Raw genomic sequence first — 24,637 nt, 5'->3', positions numbered from 1 at the left:
CTTTCACATCGGGAGGACATAGGAACATAGGAATTAAGAGCAGAAGTAGGCCATTCAGTCCCTCGAGCCTGCTCCACCATTTGATAAGATCATGTTATAGATTCTCCTACCAGGAGAAACAGTCTCACACTGTCTTCTCTGTCAAGCCCCATAAGAATCTTATAGGTTTCTATAAGATCACCCCTAATTCTTCTATATTCTAGAGAATATAGGCCAAGTTTACTCAACCTCTCCTCATAGGTCAACCCCCTCATCCCAGGAACTATCCTCGTGAATCTATGCTGCACCCCCTCTAAGGCGAGTATGTCGTTTCTTAAATAAGGAGACCAAAACTGCACACAATATTCTAGATACAGTCTCACCAAGACTGCTACTGTTGTACTCTAAACCTTTTGCAATAAACACCAACATGGCATTAGCCTTCCTAGTTCTTCCTGAAGCACTGGGATCACATGTGAGGATTCTTATTAAGTATTATAAACTGCAAGCCAAATCATTGTATAAAACTCATGATTGAGTTTTGACGAAAGGTCATTGAAGTGAAACGTTAATTCATTTTCTTCTCTCCCTGGATGCTGCCTGACCTGCTGTGTGTTCCCAGCGATTTCTGTGTTTATACCAGATTTCCAGCATCTGCAGTGCTTTGCCTTTTGTTCATAGAGTTTAAATGGTTCACTTTGGAGCTGTAAATTCACATTTGCAGAGCAGTACAACCATTTTCACAATGTTCCTTCAATCCTCCAATAGGCTCGAGACAGACCCTTAGCTGGGAATTTATATTAACACTCCATGCATTTGTTATTGCACCTTTCACGTCGTAAGGACATCGCAAAACCATCACGGAATTTACTGTAAGTGTTGTGACTGTGTAGAAAGTCGAGGCAGCTAATTGCACACAGCATTGTGCTTTGGAATGCTACCCTATGTGAAGGCCCTATATAAATTGAAGTTGTTGTTGGCAATGCCCCACAAACATATCGAATGTCAATGACCAATGGTCATAGAATCATAGAAATTTACAGTGCAGATGGGGATCATTTGTCCCATCAAGTCAGCACTGACTTTCAATCTGGAACGTTGTTGTGTGGAAATTGGTCACCGCATTCGCCTACAAATGCTGATTGGCTTCTTGTGTTGGCTGCACCTGAGGGCAGTGAAGGGAGAGATTGCTTCCCAAGTCAGGAGGTAAAATTTCTGGCAGGTTAAGTCCCTCGAGATAATATTGGTCATTCTCTCCACGGCTGTTTGTGGGCCATTGCTGTGCACAAATTGGATGCTGGGTTCATACACAAAAATACACAGTCGACTCGACTCCACATTATTTTAACATCTCATCTATCCTTTGGATGAGAAGTTAAACCGAGGTCCCATCTGTTCAGGTGGATGTTAAAGATCCCTTGGCACTATTCGAAAAGGGAAGGGAGTTTCTCTTTCCTGGTGCCCTGGCTTACAATCCCCTCAAATAAAACAAATTGGTCTCTCACTCCATGGCTGATTGTGGGACATTGCTGTGCACAACTGACATTCATGTTTCACCCACAAAATACAAATATGCTATGAAGTGCTTTGAGACATCTGAATGACGTGATAAGGCACGATATCAAATTATTACACAGATTATTATTATAACCTGCTTTGAGATGTCTTGTTTATTATTATGGCACTGAGACAGGAAATTTGTTGGTTTAGCATACAGGGTTCAGTTAGAATCCAGTTTTCAGTCACAGAAAATAATTCTTGGCTCAGGCTGTTGAAATCTGGTCAAATTTGATGGAGGCGTCTGCAACATCGATTTGTGTAGAATGTACAGCACGGAAACAGGCCATTCGGCCCGAACCAGTCTGTGTCGGTGTTTATGCTCCATGTGAGTCTCCGCCCACTCCTTACTCCCTTCCCCTCCCCCCTCATACCCTTCTGTTTCCTTCCCCTCATGTGTATATCTAGCTTCCTCTTAAATGCATCTACGTTATCTGATTCCAGCACCATTCAAAGCTTTGGTTCTGAGCCTATCTCGAGCCTCCCTTTCACAACGTTGATTTGAATGATTTACGTTCAGGACTCGATCAAATAGTTTGAGGTGAAAGCTACCAACCTAAAAAAAATATTTATTGGGAATATCGTTGCATTTTTGTAGTAAATTGCACTTTACCGATCGGCGCACTCACTCCTTCCACAATCAAAATAAATGTTCCTGACCGATCAGCTTTGATTGCATTTGAGTGCATCACATAGTGAAAGAGGTGTGTTGCTCATAGCTGGGACCGAACCAGAAACCTGGTTCATCACATGCCTGAGGATTGAGGCCTTTTATCAAATGAATTTCAGGAACATGTTGATCAGCTTCTAATTCAGTGATTTTATGTAATCCCTGTATATTTTTTCACGGTTTGTGTAAGTGGTAAACACACACGGCAACAAATGCAAACGGGATTTGTTTGTAGTTTATGTTCTCTAATAATCAGATTTTTCTGCACATATGTAGATATTTTAAAAGCACGAAGGACAGCATCGGCAACTTGCATTTATACAGCACCTGTCATGATCGTCCTTCAGCGCCTTGGGACACCCTCCCGACATGGCTGGTGCTATACAAATGTAATTTGTTGTAGGATAGCCTCTCAGACCACTTTACAGTAAAAGGGGTTGGATGCTGTGCGGGAGTTGTGTGTGTGGGGGGGGGGGGGTTAAGGTGACCACAGGTACGGTGGAAGAGGTAGGTTAATAGGTGGGATTTCAAGACCGAGAGGATGAGAGGAAGCAGTAGAGGGTGGCAGTTCCAGAGATTAAGAGACAAAGTGACCAAAGGCTTGGCCACCCACCATTCTGTGAAGCGCTTTGAGACTTCTCTCAAAGACGTGATCAGCTATTCTTCTTTGTGCTTTTAAAAGGATTATTATTAATATTAAAAGTCTTTCCTGCCTGAATGTGCCAGTTTTGGAAAATTATTGGAAGTCAACTTTGGTTCAATGATAAATGGGCAATAAAAATCTCAAATGGATAAATAATCCTTACGTTTGGTACAGGGCCTTTCACATCAGGAGGGCATCACAAAATGTGCTTTGCAGGATGTGCTGTAAAGCGGAGTGACCGTGTGTTTTTGCTTATAATAATCTTTGCATTTGATATAGCCCCTTTTCACGTCATTGAGACATCTCAAAGTGCTTCATAGAATAGATTGTAAACTGGAGTGACTGTGTACTTTGTGGGCGAAATGTCAAAGTAGAAGAAAGATTTTCATAACAATCTACTCAGCTACCAACCGGTCTCAGGTTTGTTTTTGATCTGAAAGCCTGAAAACTGTGACCTTTACAAAACCAAGTGCTCGCTTGCCAGCTGCTATTGGTGCCGGCTTTGAATGGGGCTCGCGTAGAGAGAGACGCAGAGAGAGAGAGAGGCCAGCCTTGTTTCAAGTAAACGCGGTCAAGCAATGCAGCCAAAGAAAGGGAATGAGAGATCTCGGGAAGCAGTCACAGCCCAGCCTGAAGTGGCCCTGATTACTATTCTAGTCGTGTGTGTGTGTGATGCAGCCAGTAACCAGGGGAGGCTCTGTGAGCTGGGGCAGAAAGGCATCCTCGTGCTCATCATTTGCATGACTTGGCTCAGTGCTGGGGGAGAATTATTTGCCACAGCACAAGCTGCAGATACAAACGCAAGCGAGAGGCCCCGGCACCATTCCTCCCACCAGGTATTTTTAGTCGTTCAGCTGAAAAGGACCCCTTGGATGCGGAGGGTAAGTCCCGAGCCTAGCTACGTGTAGAAAACACCCCGCTTTGCAGTGGGTCGTGCCTCACTCTGTGTGGCTGACTGCAATGGCAGTGTGACATGTCAGCTCCTATGCAATATCTGACTTGCTTACATGCTGCAGGATTTGAATGTAATCTGATAGCGTTTGCTCACACCAACCGGGATACAGTGCAAGAGCATCACAGATTAGGATAGCCAGGAAAAGTATCGGAGTAGTTTTTCACCGCTGAGCAGAGGCGTGCATTGTTTAGTGGAGAGGAGTCGGTTGTTAAATGAAGCTTTGCCTTCTGCGCCTGATTGTAGATCTTTGCCTCGCTGTGCTCGTGTGTCCCTTTGCCCCGTTTGCCTAATTCTTATACGCCGGCTTTGACGCCGCTGCCTCTGTATCGCAGCGTCTCACTTCACCTCAGCTTGCAAGCTGGGCTGAAGCAGCTCGGTGATGTGGAGTGAGGAGTCAAATGGTGCAGAGTTCTGATTAGCAAACAGATGGCTCGAGAAGGAGCATGGGGCTGGGGCTGCAGCAAAACTGAGAGACTACAAGATGGGGCGGGAAGAGTGGGGGGTGGGGGGTGTGCTGGAACCTTCCTTTCATCCCTCCTCGATTCTCTTTGTAAGGAACCACACACGCTTTGGACAATTTACCATGTCAATGAGTTCCTTCTCTTTAATATCCACTGACAGCCAGGAATTTTTTTTTAACATGGGGCAGAGAACCTTCTGTGCCTGTGTGGTTTTATTAGAATTACCGCTCCCATTGTGTCGTCACCTGCTACCATCTGTGTTGCAGTCAGCAGTGATTTGCATTTTCTGGGTCTCAGGGCCTGAGCTGTGTGTGTGCGTGTGTGTGTGTGTAGTGCTGGGTGGGGTGGGGTGGGCAGAAGAAGGTAAGAGAAGACAGCACTAGAGAGACTCTCATTAGCGTCTGAGCTCTTGAGCGAGCTCCAGTGATGGGAACTTGTCAGAGATGAGTGATGCAGCCCCGCGTTACACGTTTATGTTACAAACCAGAAGCGATCCGGGTGAACTTACTGTGACAAGCGGTGTGAAGCCTTGCAGTGCCCAGAATGCAGCCATCTCTCTCTGTCCATTGAAATTCAGATGAAGAGGTAGAGTGTTAAGAGATCAAAGCCTCACTAATCAGCGGTCAGACAGGCTCGCACCACTGCAGCAACACCAGTATCCTGTTTGTATGAAAACCGCACACAGGGAGGGTGAGGGTTTGTACCAGGTTTGGAGGCTGTTTGCGGGGCCAGGCTGTCTGTCTGCCTGTCTGGGGCAGTTACAGCCAGGAGACCGTGAGGTCGGCGTAAGACTTGATCCTCAAACAGATGTCGCTGAGTCATTGTAGAACTGAGAATAATGTAAACCAAACTGCTGCTCGCTGAAGGAGAATTGACTGGGTATTCCTGTGAGCGATGCAACCACAGAGCTAGACTGGCAGACACCACAGAACAACAACTACTTGCGTTTATAGAGCATTTATATCACACAGGGTAGCGTCCACAGAAGCGTGGATGCATACGCACACACGTGCACACGTGCAAGCGCCCTTGTGCGTGCACACAGAAGCACAACCACACGTGCATGGGAAGCACACGCATTCATGCACACGCACAGAAGCACACAAATAGAGACGCAGACCTAAATATTACACTATTTGGGGAGGGTGGGGGGGTCCAATAATTTATGAGAGTTTCATATTTATAACATCCCACTTTAAAACCTACCTTCTTGACCTTGTTTAAGGTCACTGCCCATTCTCCCTCGCTCAGAGACTCCCCCCCACTCCTCACTAATTTGATGGGCTCTGAGATGATATCCTACACGAAGGCCGCAGCTACGTAAACTGTATGTTATATAAATTTGCAGCCACTCACAACAACACATTTCATGTAACGAGGATGTCCAAAAACACTGTACAGTCAAGGGTGAGCACCCTAGCTGGGGGGTGGGATCAGGAGAGGTGGAGGGCAGGGAGGGTGACTGAATGTGCGGTTGAAGAGGAAGGCCTTGAGACAGGCCTTGAAGGGGGCAAAGGAGGGAGTGAGGCGATGGGATTGTGGGATGGAGTTCCAAAGGTTGAGGGCAGAAAGGCTGAAGGCCCGAGTGGGGCAGGCAGGGAGGGACAACATGGAGCAGACAGGAGGTCGCTGAGCATTAGCAGGTCACAGAGGTAATGAGGAGCAAAGCCATGGGGGGCTTTGAAAGCGAGGACCAGGATTTTAAACTCTATCCTCTGGATGATTGGGAGCCAGTTAAGCCGGGTGAGAATAGGGGTGATAGGGTCACAGAGCTTGGTGCGGGAGAGGACACGAGTTGCGGAGTTCTGAATAATCTGCAGTTTGTGGAGGGAAGAGTTGGGAAGACCGACAAGTAGGGTGTAATGGAGCCTGGATGCTTACAATTGGCATTGGATGAGATGGGCTTTCATTGGCAGATTAACTCTGCTACTGTGAAAAAGGGATTAGAAAATCATCACAAGAATTCACTGTTTTAGCTAATTCAATGCCAAGGGCCCAGACTGGTAAGTTTTTGTACATTTACTGCTAGCATTGGAGGGAGCGCTGGTCTCTACTCTCTGTCTCCCTGAAGCCAATGAGGTCTCTATCTATAACCATTTTGCTCCAGCATTCAGTTCAATACTGCAATGAAAATATCCGGCAAGGCATTGTTGCTGTTCACAGCTGTGATTTAGTTCTGCCGTTCTAAAAGTACCATTTGTGTACGTTCTCTGTATATTTCAACGTTATTTTGACAGTCTGGGATGGTTTATACTTCTCAGATCAAGAGGTTATCACAGATGTGCTGACACTGAATATTTATGGTAGATGCAGAGATACGTTTGTCATCCAAGAGGTGATACCACAAGAGAAGATGCTATAGCTTGCTTTAAAATAATAATTAACACTTGCATCTGATACAGTGCTTTTCACTTCGGGAGGACATCTCAAAGTGCTTTACAGGATTCACCGTGTATTTGAATGTTGAAGCCAGTTTGCACACAACGTCCAAAAACAGCTGTGAAGTGAATGACAGATTTTATCAGGCAGGAGTGGCGTGGGGGGATTGTTGACCAGGGCACCGAGAGGGAGAAATGCCCTGCCCTTTTTGAATAATCCCACAAAATCTTTACTGTCCACTCGAACAGGGAGCCGAGACCTCATTCAATGTGTGACAGGAAGACTGAAAGGTGTGTGTTCTGGAAAGATGAGATCAGATTGGCCGAAGGGTCTTCTTCGTCTGAACCAATCTTCTCATGTTTTAACAAAGGAACCGGGCAAATAGGTCCTCGCTAAAATACAAATTGGGTGTGGCATGAACCAAAAGATTCTTGCTTTAAGAGCTATATACCATGCATTGGCAACCCCCCTTCCTCTCCCCCTCCCTTCTCCCCCCAGATCAGGTCTGAAATGCTTACATTGTCCAGCGCCTTGGGACGTCCTCCCGACGTGAAAGGCACTATACAAATGTAATCTTGTTGTTATATTGTTGACACTCTAGTACTAGTTCCTCTCTCTCCTTTGCTCTGCTCTCCCCTCCTTGGTCTCTCATTCAAACTTTCTCTCACTATCACTATCTCTCTTTCTAAATGTTTCTCTGTCTTTCTCTCTTGTGCATTCTCTTGTCTGTGTCACTGTATTATCTGTCTCTCTTTCACTGTGTTCTCTCTCTCTGTTGGGTCTCTCTCTCTCTCTTGGGTGTCTGTCTCTCTATTGCATTTTCTGATTCTGTCTGTTTTGGACCACTATTAAAGTGATGAGTTAAATGAACTGTGAAGGTGAAAGTCAAGCCTGTGAGTGGCTGCCTATTTCTGTGTATTGTGTGTGTGGACTGTGTGCACTTATTGGGACACTAGGCACCAAACTGAACAAGCTTATGCTACGATACAATGGGATGTGTGGAGCTTTTAAAACCCACACACTTCTCAAGGAGGCGATTGGCTTTAACAAGTAATCCTTGTTTTGTTGCAATCTGGACGTAAAAGTTCCTAGTAATCAACTTCAGACCGTATCTCCAGATAAACATTTGGCTGGTTTTGTTGACCTGAGAGACGTCTCTGTGAGGATGTCGTTAGTTTGGGATCTGCACCAAACGGCTTCAGATGTGACTTGGGCAGAGGCTAAACAAAATCAGCACAGCCTGAGCTTTATGTGTTTGCACAGTTAACAGGCAAAACAGTACATTTTGGAGTCAATGATAGCAGATCCCAGGAGCTGATTTCAAGGCTCTAATCTAATCTCTTGAGTGCAGGCATTGGCTGTCAACAAATGTCCACAGTCTCCTCTGGTTGGTCTGTCGGCGGGTGTTGGTTTGCAGGGCCAGGATTGTGGTGACCACTCCCCATCAGTTGCTAAAACCTTGTCTATTCTTCCTCTTCCGGCAGGATCAGAGGTGAGAGAGATCATGGCGGAGACGACCAAGGAGGTTGGGCCCCTTTATCCTCCAGCCCCCAAGAAGAACATCACGGGAAGCGATCTGTTTGGATATGTGGGCATCGAAGCCGTCCTGGATCAGATGCGGCGTAAAGCCATGAAAACCGGATTCGAGTTCAACATCATGGTCGTAGGTAATTGGCACATTTCTGAAATCGCTACATGTTTCACCCTCCCTTCCTCCCCATCCCCAGGCCCCTCCACCCCACATCCCTCCCCTTCAAACACCCTCCACACTGAATCGATGTGACAATCCCACCCCTTCTTTTCTATTCCGTGCGTTCTCCGTTGTTTATTGTGAAACCTTAATGTGAAAGGAAAAGCAAGTCATTGTGCTCCTTCCAGCACAGGAAATATTAATTGGGTAAAGTGTTGGGAATCAGGCTGCGAGGTTGCTGCCCTGCACAATGTAGGCAGCAACGGTTTAAACTCGCTGTGAAATGTTGTATTTTTGGGGTTTTGAGAGATGCCATCCCCCCATCACACCAGTCCTCACCAGGCTCCACTGGTTCTCTACCACAGAACAGAATGACTTCAAGAATGACTCCTCTCACTCGTCTGCAAATCCCTTCATGCCCTGGCACCTCCCTACCTCTCTAACTTGCTTTCCCCCTTCGACCACCTGCTGCCTCCGCTCGGTTGGCTCCAGCCTGCTGCTCGTCCCTTCTCCCCTCCACCCTCTGCATTTTCAGCCACTATGTCCCAAAACTTTGGAAGTCTCTCCATCAATCCATCTGCCTTGTCCCTCCTTACCCATCTTTAGATCACGCCTGAAGACTTTCTCTTTGACGGTGTTCACTGTCACTTCCCTCCTCCCCTCAGCTCAGCGTCAGGCCACTGTTAAGCGCTCCGAGACACTACCCCACGTGAAGAGCGCTATATAAGTGAAAGTTGTTGTTATACATCCTTCATATGGAAAAGCTTCTTTACAATGAGAGAGGGAAGAGGGACGAGATTGTAGGCAGGGTCGCAGAGGTAGGTTTTCAGGCATGATTTAAGGCTGTTCGATAGGGGGTTGGGACGCGAGACGGGGAGGTCGAGGGAGGCAATTCCAGAGATTGGGGGAGGGGAGGTCACAGCTGAAGGCCTGGGGCGGTGGGGTTGTGCAGCTGCCCTGAGCTCCTCGAAGAGGAAGGTTTTCAGACGTGCTCTGAAATAGGAGGGGACAAGTCGGACGGATTGAGGGAGAGCGTTTGAAGCCGAGCAGAGGAGTGGATATCACACAGTTAGGGAGGTGCTGGAGCATGAAAGGATTTATAGGTGAGGACCACAAAACCAATCCATTGCGAGATGAAGCGTCAGTGGAACCTGACCGAGACTCAAATGAAAGGATGTGCCAAAGTGTATTGCGGGATATATTGTAAGGTGCAGTGATAAGGGTTTTGTCTGCAAATCTTTGCTTGAATAGCCAGTGAGTGCCATTGAATCTGAAGACTGGGCTGTCCTAATCTATTAATTCACAAAGAATAATGTGGATAAAAGGGACGAGCTTTGTCAGGGAGGGGAGGTGAATCTAGGAGCAGGTGTTGTTCCAAAGTAAAATGCCTTTCGGCCAGGGTACTTTTGTCCGATTTCCTTCGGACAAATGTAGGTGGGTGTGAAAGTCCACACGGCAGAAATCTGCCACTTGATACAGTCTGGCAAAATTACTCAAATTACTCACCAACTGTAGCTGCCAAACCGTATGGTAATGAATCGCACCCTGTTGGCTGTAGTTTGTTTGATCAATGTCACTTCATGGCTGTTTATGGGGGGTTGCTGTAGTAATACAGTCACTACACTTTATGGTAAATGCTATGAAGAGCTTTGAAACATCCTCCTGACATGACGGGTGCTACATCAAATGCAAGATTACTGTAGCACGTTATTGTTGTATTGTGTGGTGAGTCTTGTCTCAGCATGATAACTGTGAGTGCTGGTGTGTTTGCTTAGATTGACTGCTGCCTTCACTGGGTTATAAATAGAGTGGCAGCTGGTTAACATAGTGACAAGGGTCTGTTCCTTTCCGAATTCACGCGTTTGCTGATGTCTGGCACCTCCCGCAATCATTCAACCTCAATCCTGATGTCATCATTTCTGGGCCCGGCTGCTAGACAGTGTGCTCGTGGTGATTTGATTGTATCCTTGAAAGTGATAGGGTTGCAAAGTAAGATGAGCTGCATACTGCCTGAGAAAAAGGGAGTCCTGTAGCGCAGTGGTTAGCGCTCAGCTCGCAAGCGGGAGAACCCAGGTTCGATTCCCACGCAGGGTGAGACCTTTAGAACATTTCCTTATTCCACACTCCTCTGTTTACCGAGCAGTAAGTAGGACACAGTTGTTCGTCGATTGTCTCTACCGCGGTAACGCCCACAAAATACACAGTCACTCCACTTTACAATATATCCTGTGAAGTGTTGAGATATCTCAACGGCGTGATAAGGCGCTATATCAAATATAAGGATTATTATATAAAGGCTGGCGGAGAAAGCTAGTAATATTAATAAAAATAATAAATAACCCTTACATTTGATATCCCGCCCTTTACATCAGGAGAACGCTTTAAAGTGCTTCACAGGACTCACTGTAAATTAGCTTATAAGACAATCCTTGTATTTGATATAGTGCTTCATCAGGTCATCAAGATGTCTTCACAAGAATTATTATAAAACATAGTGACTGTATTTTGTAGGCAAACATCTAATTTGCGCAAAGGAATTCCCACAAGCAGCCATGAATGACCATCTTTTATCTGAAGGGATTGTTGGCCAGGACACCGGGGACAAACTCTCCTCTCTTTTTGAATCGTGCCATGGGATCTCTTAACATCCCATCAGAATGACGGCAGCTCAGACAGGCAATACAGGACTTTTTGCCAGAGGCATCAGTTTGCAGCTGATGGAATAACTTTGTCTGGAGCATTTTTGACTGTCCGTGGAAGAAACTATTTTGCATAGATGAATTCTCATTCCTTGACTTCACGACCCAGCTCCAGGGAGACGAAACAAATCGACTGAGATATTTTGGGCAGGAGGAAAAGAATGTGGCTGCAGTCTTGGAAGCTAATAGTTTGGAACAAGACAATTGTAACGATGGTTTGATGGTTTTATTGGTTTGCATTTTTTTCTGGTGTGTGTGCCATGTTTTACTGACTGTACCAGCTTGTCGGTTAGATAAATGTCCTCCACATTCCCTACAAATAGCTTACTTCATCTATGAGGCCTCTCATGATTGGAATGCTGTCTCACACCCTCGTCAATTTGAATTAAGATGCACAGTGTAAATGGTGTTGAGTGCCCAAGTCTGACTCCATCTGTACTGAATCTATATGCTAATTTAAACCAGTTCGTAGGCCGAAAGCATCTGTCTCAGAAAAAACACTGTTCCAGTCGGTTACCTTCGAGTTGATTTTATGTTGAGCTCAACTTGCAACAGCAACAATTTTACATTTAAACTTTATCCGGAGGACGTTAAAAGCATTTCACAGAGCAATCTGGGAGTCTGAACTGGGGGGAAGTGGTTGGTGGGGGAGGGGGTGGGGAGTGACTAAAACCATAGTAGAAGAGAAATGAGAAATGTATTAAAGTGGGGAAGGGAAGGAGAGATGGAGAGACTCCGGGATGGAATTGCAAACTCAGAGTGCGAGGGCAGAGTGGTGGCTGACAGCTTGTCCAACAACAGCAAAGTGAGGCATACCGGTCAGGGCTGGGGGGACGGGACATGAAGCAGGCAAGTGCTCGCTGAGCAGAGAGAGTGGTCTTCTAGAGATGTGTATCACGCTCTGGGATGCTACCCGCAGATGAAGGGCGCTATATAAATGCAATCCCGGAACACTACGTTAGGCTTCCCAAAGACAGCACAAGAGGACACAGGTTTAGGGTTACAAAGAGTTAATATCAGGACAGAAACCAGAACGTTTTTCTTTACTCAGAGGGGAATTAACGACTGGAACAGGGTTACCAGGAAGGGTGGGTGGTTGAGGCCAGGACATTGGATTCGTGCAAAAAAAAAAGCAGCTTGATGCTGTGATGGGAGGACGCAATGGGAATTCTGGAAGGATGAGATCAGATGGGCCGAAGGGCCTTCTTCCACTGAACCTATCTCCTGATCTCAAATGTAAGGATTATTAATTATTCATTTATTTTGCGTGAGAAACTCTTGTTATGAATCACAACTTGGGAGGAAGCAAATCCCCCCCCCCCCCACAAAAAAAAAAGAGCCCAGGGACATTTACAAGGGTTTCTGGAATAATCCATCACATCTTAAATGATAGCCGGAAATCCTGCTTAGCAAAGGAAACACTTCTAACATTGTCTGTGATAAGATCACTCAACCCTGAGGTAGACTGTTTCATGGGGCTGGGGTTGGAGTGATTGGGCTCTTAAACATTGCCCCCAGAAACCCACCAGCTTCAGGGCACCCTAACCTCTGAGGAACACTGTAAAGTTATTGTGTGGGATGCCCCTCATTCCTCTGTGTCCAGCCACAGCCTGGGGGGGGTCATAGCTTTCTCGGCTTGAGATGCATGTCTTTAATTTAAGGCTGAATACTTCGGTATAAACATGGAAGTATTTCATAGAATCATTGAATCCTAATGGCATAGAAGGAGGCCATTCGGCCCATTGTGCCTGTGCCGGCTCTTTGAAAGAGCGATCCAATTAGATGAACGATGGTTGATGCGTCATAAATACAAATTGCAAAGAGCAGCAGAAAGTCCACGTGTAAAAACAACAGGATCTGCTCTTCCCACCACCCCCCCAAATGCAGGTGGTGAACAAGTGACTGATTATAAATCAGACCATATGACCTCCACTAAATTAGTTTAAGGTGAAATAAATTCTCTCAGGCGGTGGCAGGGCTGCTGCACATGCTCTCCCAGCTGTTGAAACGTTCTGGTCACTGAAATCGTGTGGGTGATGGATCGACTGACTGTACGTTCAGCAGGGCCTTGGCAGAGAGTAATGAGAAAATGCTGTGCAGGATAAACAGCGTTTTCTGATAAAGAACCCAGTCTCTCTGTCTCACACACACTCTCTCTCCCCCTCTTTATCTCTCCTCTCTCTCACACACACACTCTCTCCCTCTTTCTCTCTCACAACTGACTCTCATCTTTGCTCACTTGATTTGCAGAGACTCATTTTCCGATTTTACACCTGAACTGTGGAGACCCGAATCTCTCCAGTTTGTTTGTGAATCCTCAGCAAATCTGTGCTGCCTGAGTGGCTGGTGTGGGGGTTAGTGGGCGGCAGAGAGGTCATTGAATTATACACTATACCCTGTACTAAGCACTATACCCTCCCCTTCTTCTCCCACCCCTCAAACAGTAAACTCCTCGCTCCCCAATCCACCACCCGGGAACTCCTGCATGTCGCTCACACCCTCCGCCCCATCATCGGAGGTCGCGCTTTCAGCCAATACGCCCTGAAACTCTGGAACTCTCCCTAAGTGCCTCCGCCTTGCACCCTCCTTTCCCTTTTCAAGTCCCACCTGAAATCTTCCTCTTCGACTGTGCTTACGGCCACATCCCCAACCCGGCTTGGAGTCAGGGTACGAGCTCTGAGACTCTACTCTGTGTGGAGGGCGCTATGTAAGTGCAAGTTGTTGTTGTTGAACAGCCTAATCCCACACAATGCCCTAAATGTCCCTATGTCGGTCTATTCCATTTCTCTCTTTTCCTGAACCCCCACTGAGGTGAAAGTTGCCATCTGGTGTCACAGTGAGAGTAAAGATATCCCACCGATTCTGGAGCCGTGTGTCTATCCCATCTCTCTCTCTCCCTGTCTGTCCCATTTCCCCCCCACCCTCGCCCACCTGTCCCATTCTCCCCCTCTCTCGTCTGTCTGTTTTCCCCCTTCCCTCCAGTACCCACTGAAGTGAAGATCACCATCTACAGTTCAGGAAAGAGTTGATATTATATCTGGCCAGTTGCGGAGGCTCAAATAGCAGTGACAGAGCCTGAATGAGATTTGAATCTGTGCTGCTTCCCGCTCTGAATTGAGTGGCACTCTGCCATAGCCTTTAAAGTGGCGAACTGCTTACTTTGTTGAAGCATGTGCTGTCCACAGACTGCACCGGATAAACCAGATCCAATTACAGACTGGAATTTCTGCTCTTAAGCTTTTGAGGGCTTTCTAGTATTCTAGTGGAGTCCTGCAGTGTATTGGTTTGAGCGCTCGCTTCATAAGCGAGAGCACCTGGGTTTGATTCCCGGGTAGGGCGAAATGTTACACAGTTTCCTTACTCCACATGCCTCTGTTTGCCTAGCAGTAAGTAGGAACCCGGTTGTTTGCTTTTCTGGGGGTAATAACCCCCTTTTTGTAAAAAAAAACGACTCGTTTGTGGGTGACTGCTGTGTGCAATTGGCTGCCACATTTCACCCACAAAATTTACAGAATATCCTGAAGCGCTTTGAGACGTCTTAAAGACGTCATAAGGTGCTGTATCAAATACAGGCATTATTATTATAATTCAGAGTTTTAATCAGCAAATTTATTGATTAAGTCCAGAGTTTGCAAACAGAACTCTGGGAAAGGAGAGTAAGGTTGTCTGCGATACAATATAATTTACATATCTGATAGTGCTGGACAACGATGAAAGGACATCTGAGCTGGGGTAGGAGTTTGGGACGTTGGGGAGGGGAAAGATAACTCAAGACGTGAAGGAAGCAGATGAAATGGAATTAATAATAATCTTTGGCTTGACATATTGGTTTTCATATCAGGAGAACAACTGAAAGCACGTCACAGGACTCACTGTTTAGTGCGTTGACCTGGTATATTGCAGGTTCCCAATGTGGTGATGCTTTTATTCTTTTCTTTGCAATAAACAGAAATTGTAAAGTGGAACATATGTTAAAAAATTAAAACGTTTTCAGCTACTTTACCCTTTGCTGATGGTATTAGTGGAGGTACATATTTGGAAAGCTTCAAAATCCTCACAGAATATAAGTACGGAGAAAAATCTACAGGTCAACGCATATTTTCTTTCAGCTGTATTGCCCAGCAATCTACGCAGGTATCAGTTATTCAGGGAGTGTATTCCTTAACTCTGAGCCATTTACGGTACAGAGGGGTAATGGACTTTTCAAGTTTGGGGTGTTTAGTGGCGTATTCTGTGAGTTTTGCTAGCCCCTGATTATAAACTCTGCATTAACATTATTTTTGCGTTCGATAGAACCCCTTTCATGTCAAGAGGGCGTCTCAAAGTGCTTCACAGGCTTTTACTGTTAAAGTGAGATCATGCGACCCCCCATTCCAATCCCTCTGTTTTATTCATTATTTTTGTGTTCCTTTGCACGAGTCAGAATCGGACACTTGTCCACGTGTGATCGGGAAACTGACGAGATGGTGACATGTCCATTATCACAATAGAGCCCTGTTTCTCTGCTTGTGCTTTGTGTATCAGGAGCGCAATGAGCTGCGGCTAGTGAGACCCTTGCATTTTACCTTGGGTTACGTTTCCTAATCTTTGTGAACAGTAGATGACCACTTCGGACCTGTTTGCAGTTTGTGCTGTGCCCTCTCTTCATCTGCACAAAGACAACATTCATTTAGACATCAATAGTGATCTTCAAACAGTGTGCAGTGACACAAGACTATCTTGTGACTTGCAGAATGGTCCCTTTTTCTCCGTGAGTCATATTTTTCTCGTAATGGCACAGTTTTTTGCCAGTGTCTCAGCCCTGCTCAGTCGATAGCACTCTTGCCTCAGAGTTACAAGGTTGTGAGTTCAAGCCCCACGTCGGGACTTGAATAATAATAATAATCCTTGCAAAACGCAAAATACTGCAGATGCTGGAAATCTGAAACAAAAACAGAAGTCGTTGGGGACACTCAGCAGATAGGGCAGTATTTACGGGGAAAGGAAAGTGAGTCAGCGTTTCGGTTCCACGAACCTTCATCAGAACTGGGGCATGTTGGGAGGGAGAGGCTTTTAAGGGCTAACAGAGTGGGGAGGCAGAGCAAGGAAGGCAAAGGAGAAAATGGGGTAGAGGACAGGGGATGATGGGTTAAAGAGGTGTTAATAATGCAAACAAAGGGGAAAATATTTTGTTGCAATTTCTTCAGGTGTCCTGACCAACAATTCCCCAGACTAAAATTGGTTCCTTGCTTCATGGCTATTTCGGGGACATTGCTGTGTGCAAATTGGCTGCTGCGTTCATCCAAAAAATCCAATCATTGCACCTTACGGTAAAGCCTGTCAAGTGCTGTGAGACATCCTCCTGATGTGATTGAATCTGACTTGTGTCTCACAAACCAAACTCCTTATGCTCTATACGTGATCTGAGACGCTACCCGCTTGAAGAGGGTTATGTATATATGCAAGACATTATTGTATAAAATGCGAGGATTATCATTATTATAATTTAAAGTGGCCTGTTAGATGTTACATGTTAATCTTCATTTTTAAGTTTAGCCGCAGAGCACAATAACTTTGATTATTTTGGCAATTACAGTATTTGCCCTCAAAGCACTTAAGATCTTTATCATTGAAATTGTGGAAACTTCACACGGAGGATAGAAGCACAGACGAGAGCCCATCTTTAGCTTGCACAGTGACTCATGTCCACTATTCGTTTGATGAGCTGCTCAGCTCAGATGGGCCAAGAGCTGTGTCGAGTACCTGTGTATCTCGCTACTGTCTCACCAACAACACTACTCGTGTACTTGTGGTTTCCTGACCTTGTCCAGCTCCCTAGTAATTCGTTCTCGCTCTCTCGTTCTCTCTCGCCCTTTCATTTTATCAAATTTGAATCTGACTTGTGTCTCACAAACCAAACTCCTATGTATTGAGAGTCCTTCCATCTGTGCTCCCCCCACACCCATTGTCTCCCCACTAAAATTGAATGAAAGGAGTTTAATGCTGATTTGCTGCATATTGTCCAGAAGGACTTTTATGGAGTTTTGAATTTTCTAGCAAAAAACCAAACGATTCTCTTAAAGGTCACCATATCCTGGCTTGTTGCAAACTACACACAAAACGTAAGAGCCTTGCAAGTCAGTCCGGGTTGCTACACCAGTGCATTGTCAGAGGTACATCTTTCATATGAGACTTAAACAAAGATCTTGTCTGTCTGTTGAGGAAACTTTAAAGATCTCATGGCACTATTTGAAAAGAAAAGTGAATTTCCTCCGTGGAAAATTGGACCTGGCGCGCAAATTGGTTGCCCCGTTCGCCCACCAAAATATACCGTCACTACACTTTATGGTATATCCTGTGAAGCACTTTGAGACGTCTCATCGATGTGAGATGGTGCTGTTTCAAATGAGAGGGTTATGATTATTATTATAATGACAGTTCCATTTGGAGCAGTAGAAAAATTGCAAGGTTGGGGCTTACATTCGAAAGGAAGCCGGAAGTTTTGCAAGGGTTGCTTGTGTTCCAAACGTTCTCCAAGATTCTCTCTTTCATCCATCTATAATTGAAGGTCGCATCCGAAATTGCTTCATTTTTGGTATTTTCTTGATGTTTTTTAACTCGTTCTGTAATTATGCATGGAATCATCGAGGATGTATTCTGTTCGTGTGTGTGGATGATGGAGTGGGATGCGGGTCTTCAGTTAGTCTCCTGCAGGCCAGTAATGTGCACAATGTACCCAGCTTTGTGCGTCACTTACAACCAAAATTTCAAAGCACCGAAGACCTCAGAGCTGATACACATCAATAATCGATTTCCTTCCGATCTCCCCTACAAGTCACAGCACCTTACAGTAAAATCTTGTGTGGTGCTTTGAGACATCCTCCTGACATGATACATCTATTTATTGTAAACCTTAGTGACTGTGTATTTTGTGGGCAGCCAATTTGTGCACAGCAACGTCCAGCAAACAACTGTGAAGTGAATGACCATTTTTTTTATCCAGTGCAATTTTGGCCAGGACACCCAGAGAAACTCCCTTCTCTTTTTGAATAGTGGCACTGGATCTTGTACATCTTCCTGAATACATCTTCAGTTTAACATCTTATCCGAAGAACAGCATGTCTGACATTGCAGCACACCCCAGCACTGCATTGGAGCGTCAGCCTAGGCTGTGAGTGTGGGGATGAACCCACAACCTTCAGACTCACAAAGGCAAGAGTGCTACCCATTTAGCCAGGCTGACACCCTATAGCAGTTGCAGCAATTAACATGTAGCCACCAGCTGAGGGCTATCGTGCAGTGGAGCACTGATGTGTTGTGTGAGGAATTGCGTTGAACCTTTACGTTGAATAAGTCATGAATTATTTGCTTTGTGAAGTAATGAATCACAGATTTGTTCATTAGATCTCAAAGGTGAACAGCTTCCCCAGATGATGCTTTCTCATCCCCGCACCCCTCTGAATTGCCAAACAAGGGTCTTGCCTTGGAGTTCCGATAGAGAAGCGTTTGATTGAGTGCTGCAGTTTAGCTGTTGTTTTATTAACACTATCAACAACAGATGTGGAATAACATAACGTCTTTATATTCTGTTGAGCTTCAAAGCATCATCAAAATGCTCGTAAATCAGAATGGCAGCTTTAACCAATGAGTTCTCTGAGGCCGCCCCACACATCCAGATATTGAGGTTGGGGTAAGCTTCTGTACTACACTGGGGCTTTGTTAAAAGGCAGCAGTTGGGAATCGCCACCTGATTTATAAGAAGCTTGTGAAAGCTGCTTTCACTGCCCGTGTGTGTTCGCTCGCTCCACAGTAAGCTAGCTGGCTCCCGCACCTCCAAAAAGGCCGACTTCCGGGTCATCAGTTCGCCACTCACGTCACATCCTGCATGTTGCCATGTGGGACAACCTCCCTTCTCTTAAGTAGCGCATTAAATAGATCATTAACGTCCACCTGAACAGGCACAGGTGGGACCTCGGTTTAACGTCTCATCTGAGACATCACGTACAATAAGTGATAGTAAATGATTCTTGGAAGAACCAGACAACTTTGTACCTAAGATTCCCAAATCTTTCCAACAACAACAAATTACATGTACATACAGAGTCTTTCACATCAGGAGGATGTAGACTAATCCATACAGAATTAATTGCTATCACCATCTTTATTATTGTAGCATGGGGCTACCAGGATAGTAGAAGGAGAACGATGGACCTGGGCTTTTTTTCTCTAGCAGTTCCTATGTTGCTATCAGAAAGTCGGCATCTCTGACAACGTAATGAACCCTCAGGACTGCACACAGGAGCATCAGCCTAGACTGTGAACTCACAGCCCTCAGACTCAGCGTCGACAGTGCTACCAACTCAGCCAGACTGACGCACACTTTTGTTTCTATGATTGCTGTGAGTGAGATGAGGATGGGGGCAAAAATGGCCTCTAGTGACTTGCCTCTCTCACCGCCTCCTGCTCCACGTGAGGGGTGTGTATTCACCAGGGACTGACACATGGGCAGTGAGGGGTGGTGGGGGGGGCAAAGGCAGGCGATAAAAATAAACAGGAATTGGAGGGGGGAAGTGTTAAAAAGCAGGAAGATCAAATAACTGGTGTAAATGTGCTGCGAAGTGCATTTGCTGTTCTCCTTTGTAACGATAGCTGTCTGAAGATGCATATGGCTCCAAATGGTCATGCGTATTGTAACGTGTTAATTGGCCAGCAGGATATAGTCAGTGGTGAGTGTGTCTCGCCAGTGCTGTTAGCTGGCTTTGCTCTTCCTTTGATGTCTTGACAAATGACTGGGGTTAACCTGGGAGTATCTTGTCCATTGACAGTAATGTTGAGATGATGGATTGGCTGCCTATTTCTCCCCTTCTGGCGTGGAGAAGTGTCAGCGGGCAGGAGGGGGAGTGAGGGAGTGCTGCCTGACCCTGGAGTTAACTTTAACACACATTCATCTGTAACATAAACAGCCAAAAGGACAAACTGTTAATGGAACAGAAGAGACGTTGTGAGCTGGGCTAGAAGCTTCTTTTTTCTCTCTGATTGCTTTGCACGTTCCGTCCAGTTGACGCTGTCTTTGTTTCACACCACGTCAACCCCATTCCGACAGTGTGGATAGAAAACGCTGCTTAACTGCTTGGCTTAAGGAATTCCTCCCGGGAATCCACATTCCTTGCATTTGGTATAGCACCTTATCATGCCGTTGAAACGTCTCAAAGCACTTCACAGAATTTATTGTAAAGTGGATTGATTGACTATGTATTTTGTGGCCGAACAACAACAACAAAATTGCATTTGTAGAGCGCCTTTCACGTCGGGAGGATGTCCCAAAGCGCTGGACAGTCAGGGGTCAGGACCTGAGCATGGGAGAGGGGTGGTGTAGGGATGAGGGAAGTCAGAGAGGTGGGAGGGCGACCAAGGCATGATCGAAGAGGAAGTTCTTGAGACGGGCCTTGAAGGAGGCGAGGGAGGAAGCGAGGCGAAGGGGCCGTGGAATGGAGTTCCAGAGTGGGGGGCAGAGAGACTGAAAGCCCGGCCACCGACGGTAGGTCGGGTGGCAGACATGGAGCAGGCCGCAGCCCGCTGAATGGAGGGAGTGGGCAGGTTGGTAAGGCGAGAGCAGATCAGAGAAGTAGGTGGGGGCAAGGCCATGGATGACCTTGAAAGTGGCCTTAAAATACGGCAGTCAATTGCGTACAGCAGTGTCGCACAAACAATCATGGATTGAGTGACCCAAATTTTTTAAAAGGGATTTTGAGCCCTGGAAAGCGATCCTCCAATCAACTAACAACTGGGTTTCTGTTTACTGCTAAGTAAACAGAGCTGTGTGGAGTAAGGAAACTTACTTAAGGTTTTGCTCAGCCTGGGAATCGAACCTGAGTTCTCTCGCTTGCGAGATGAGTGCTCTAATCACTACGTTATGGGACTCCACCTTATGAGGAAAGTAAATCAGCTGATGCCCAAACGTTGAAACGCTGGCTTGAGAAATTTCCTTTTGCTTTCCTGTGTATAGATAACCACATTTACCAAGTGTGGTCACCCTATATTGTAAGATAGAGTAAAATGTCAAAAGGTCACATTTCCTAATTTTAGCCCTCTATAAATGATCTTTGCTGTATTATGTGTGAGATGTTTGATGAGCGTCATCACAGCGTTCATGACTGTCCCTTCCCGCTGGCAGAGCAGAGGTTTCTGATACGCACTTTGCTGTTAGTCCACTGTGTAGCGAAATTCGCTTTACTGCTTCCTTTTGAAGAATCGATTGGAAAGTTAATCACTTGGGAGTCCGAAGTATAAAGAGTGTATGGTGAAAGGGCATTGGCCTTTGAAAAATCTGCTAAGATCTCAACTGGTGGAACAAGCTCAATAGCCAGAATAGCTTCCAGCTCCTGTTAGCTGTCGGGCACTGTTGGGGTGGGGGAGGGGATTGGAGAGAAAAGAGGTAGGAGGAGTTCGACAAGGATTGGGGAGACTGGCAAGGAGTGCCCGACAATTACATAGGAAAATCGTAGCAGGAGGCCATTCAGCCTGTTCCACTAGTTGAGATCTTAGCAGATTGTACTGTTCAAGTTTTCACCAGATTTTCCCCATGAAAACACAGTTATAAATCGGGATTGAGCAGCGTGAACGTGAAGCCAGTTGCTGGGAAGTACATTGTGGGGATTTCACCAAGGGGGTCAATTCACACCAATTCAGAGTAATTGTTCTAGGTGTAAACCAGCTCACACTCAGCTCAACAAGTAACACTGAGGTTTCCTCCAGTGATCAATGACTGACCTGAGGCCTTTTTATGTTAAAAGGGACAAAAGAGTCATTATAGAGTTAGTTTTGCTCCTGCCTCTTTGTTCACCTTAAAATGAGAGGCAGAGAGCTAGGTTTCAGCCATCCAACCAGGGGACAGAAGCTCCCCCAGGCTCCAGATTCAGTCCATTTATGTAGCAATTTAGTACGTCCTGAGTTTTACAAATCCAGTCTTAATACCAACAATTTATATGCATTTATATAGGGCCCCTCATGCAGTGTAGCATCGCGGAGTGCTTAACAGTAGCGGAGCCTGATGCTGAGCCGGGGATGGAGGGGTGAGGTGAACGCAGGCAGGGTCAAAGACGAAGCTTGTGATCGGAGAAGGGGCAAAGCGGAGGGTTTGAGGGAGAGAGTTCCAGTATTTCGGGGCGTAGTGGCTGAAAGCACGACCGCCGTTGGTGGAGTGGAGGGGACGAGGGACATGCAGGAGGCGGGAGCCAACCGAGTGGTGGTGTAAGTAGGTTGGAAAGGTAGGGAGGTCCCAGGGCGTGAAGGGATTTGTAAAACAAGCTTACAGTAAACTGGTTTCCAAATTCTGGATGTTCTAAAATGCTACATCAATAAAGCAAATCTATACAGGGTGGAATTTCTATCCCTGGTATGTTCTTGATAGCAAGTGTAGTGTGTAGACAACATAATGATAATAATCCTTGCATTTGATATAGCCGCTTATCATGTTGTTGAGACGTCTCAAAGCACTTCACAGGATATACTGAAAAGTGTATTTTGTGGGCGAAATAATATGATATAATATTAATCATCCTTGTATTTGATGAACCACCTTATCACATCATCAAAACATTTCAAAGCACTTCATAGGATCTTACGGTAAAGTACGTCTGCAGGCAAATGTAGCAGCCAATTTGCGCGCCACAATGTCCCATAAACAGCCATGAAGTGAAAGAATAATTTAGTTTGGGAGATTGTTGGCCAGGACTCTTTACAAATAGAGCTATGGGATCTTTAATGTCCACCTGAAAAAGCTGACATGACTTTGGTTTAACATCTCGCCTGAACGACAGCACCTCCAACAATGCTCTGCTCAGCACATGTTAATGTCAGACATCGACTGAGCTTCAATTTGGCAGGTTGGTTGGGTGCCTTGTTTATCTAATTTGAAGGTAACGACAGCTTTGTGAAACACTCTGATCGGAATGGTTATATAACTAGACGTTCCATTGCTAAAAATACCCTTCTCTTTTGTTAATCATTCGATTCACTTCCCCTTTTCAGCGTCTCAAATTTGGCAGAAAGATACTTTCACTTCTTTTCTTTGGGTTAGTCAGGTGTTAAGAGTATTCAAACTGAGAATTCCATGCATCTGACCTACACATGGAAACTCCAGAGATAGATTGTTGGAATGGAATGCGCTGTCTCCCAGGACGGACGCTTCCTGCTTATCTAATTCTGGAAAGTGTTAGGGGCAGGTTGGTAAGAGCCAAGGCTTGGGGATCCCAGCGTGTGCATTAGGGTAACTGCTGGACTCTATCTAACCAGCTAAAACCACATAGCTTGCCATTGATAGCACTGTCTGGCAAGCTTTCCCGCAGCGGGGACCACCCTATCCAATAGGGCTTTGGCTGCAGGGTTAACAGCAGCTGAGTGGGATCACTCCCTGCCCCCAGTGACTGGTCTGCCCTTCCAGGTCCTGCCGATGAGCCAGGCTCACTGTCCTGTCATCAGGAGTCCTGTAGCTCAGTGGTTAGAGCACTCGCTTTGCAAGCGAGAGACCTGAGTTCAATTCCAGGCAGAGGGCGAAACCTTGGGCAAGTTTCCTTACTCCACACGGCCTAATAATAATCCTCCAAAACAAAAACAATAATAAATTGGTCATTTTCAATCCCTGACTGTTTGTGGGACATTGCTGTGCGCAATTGGCTGCCGCGTTCACCCACAAATATACAGTCAATTCACTTTACAGTCTATTCTGTGAAGCGCTTTGGGACGTCCTCCCGACGTGAAAAGCGCTATATCAAATGCAAGGATTATTATTATTATTATTATTATCAACAGTGCCCTGGAATACTGCGGACCCTCCTGCCTCAGAAACTGAACTTGAGACTGTCATAGAGGACTGACTCAATTCTGACATACCTTTGCCAAACGGGTTGCTTACAGCCTGTCTGTATAGAGTTTGAAAAGGAGCCTTTACTTCATTGCGCTTCACTGGGTGGATGGTTGTATGATTTTCAGTTTTCTGATCCCTAAGGCTATTGGTCTGCCGATTGACTTAGGCCTTGTAGATAAATCTTGTAGCTACTTATTACAAAATGCCTCCAATTGGTTTCAGTTTTTTTTGCATGTTGTCATTATTATAGAATTAACAGTCACCCCATTTGTGTGCTGTGTTCACCTTTTTACAGCAATCTGTTCAAACTTGGATGTGTCTGTGCCCAGACCCACAGTCTCCAATTTGGTTATCGATCTAATTTATGTCATTGAATTTAGCTCCGATTTAATCCTCTCTAATACTCTCATTCTTAGCTCCAAAGTTTCCTCTTCTAAATCCCTAGATCTTATACTTAATCCTCGCCCCTGGCATTAATTATGATATTAAATCCATGAACGCAGGTGTGTTTCTCCACACACACACACACCCATATACATATTTGTGTGTGTATGTTTGTGTATATATAAATGTATATAAAAAATATGTGTATGTTTGTAATATGTGTGTATTGTACATGTATACATATGTACAATGCATACACATATATTACACAAACAGACACATATGCACGTATAAACTTGTAGGCACACACGTACATACATAGTGGATACTGGAGCGTGGAGAGTACATACTTCAGCAACTTAATGGTTTAGAGATT

At 45.5% G+C, this 24,637-nt stretch overlaps 1 protein-coding gene across 6 annotated transcripts in view; it reads left to right on the top strand.

Moving 5' to 3' along the window:
• septin-9 (neuronal-specific septin-3) overlaps positions 1-24,637 on the top strand; it is a 163,613-nt gene that overhangs the window by 89,693 nt on the left and 49,283 nt on the right. For 5 of the 6 annotated variants that reach the window (XM_007908194.2, XM_007908195.2, XM_007908196.2 and 2 more), the window contains exon 2: positions 8,129-8,311. In XM_007908194.2, the coding sequence (XP_007906385.2) occupies positions 8,129-8,311 (183 nt within the window). Of the gene's footprint in view, positions 1-3,643; positions 3,731-8,128; positions 8,312-24,637 lie in introns of those variants that run through there. The other variant, XM_007908199.2, reaches the window with a different exon arrangement.

The sequence above is a fragment of the Callorhinchus milii genome, unplaced genomic scaffold (assembly GCF_018977255.1).
Source record: "Callorhinchus milii isolate IMCB2004 unplaced genomic scaffold, IMCB_Cmil_1.0 Scaffold16, whole genome shotgun sequence".
In the NCBI taxonomy this organism is placed as follows: domain Eukaryota; kingdom Metazoa; phylum Chordata; class Chondrichthyes; order Chimaeriformes; family Callorhinchidae; genus Callorhinchus; species Callorhinchus milii.
The sequence above is the reverse complement of the archived record's forward strand: the minus strand, read 5'-3'. Positions and strand labels throughout refer to the sequence as shown.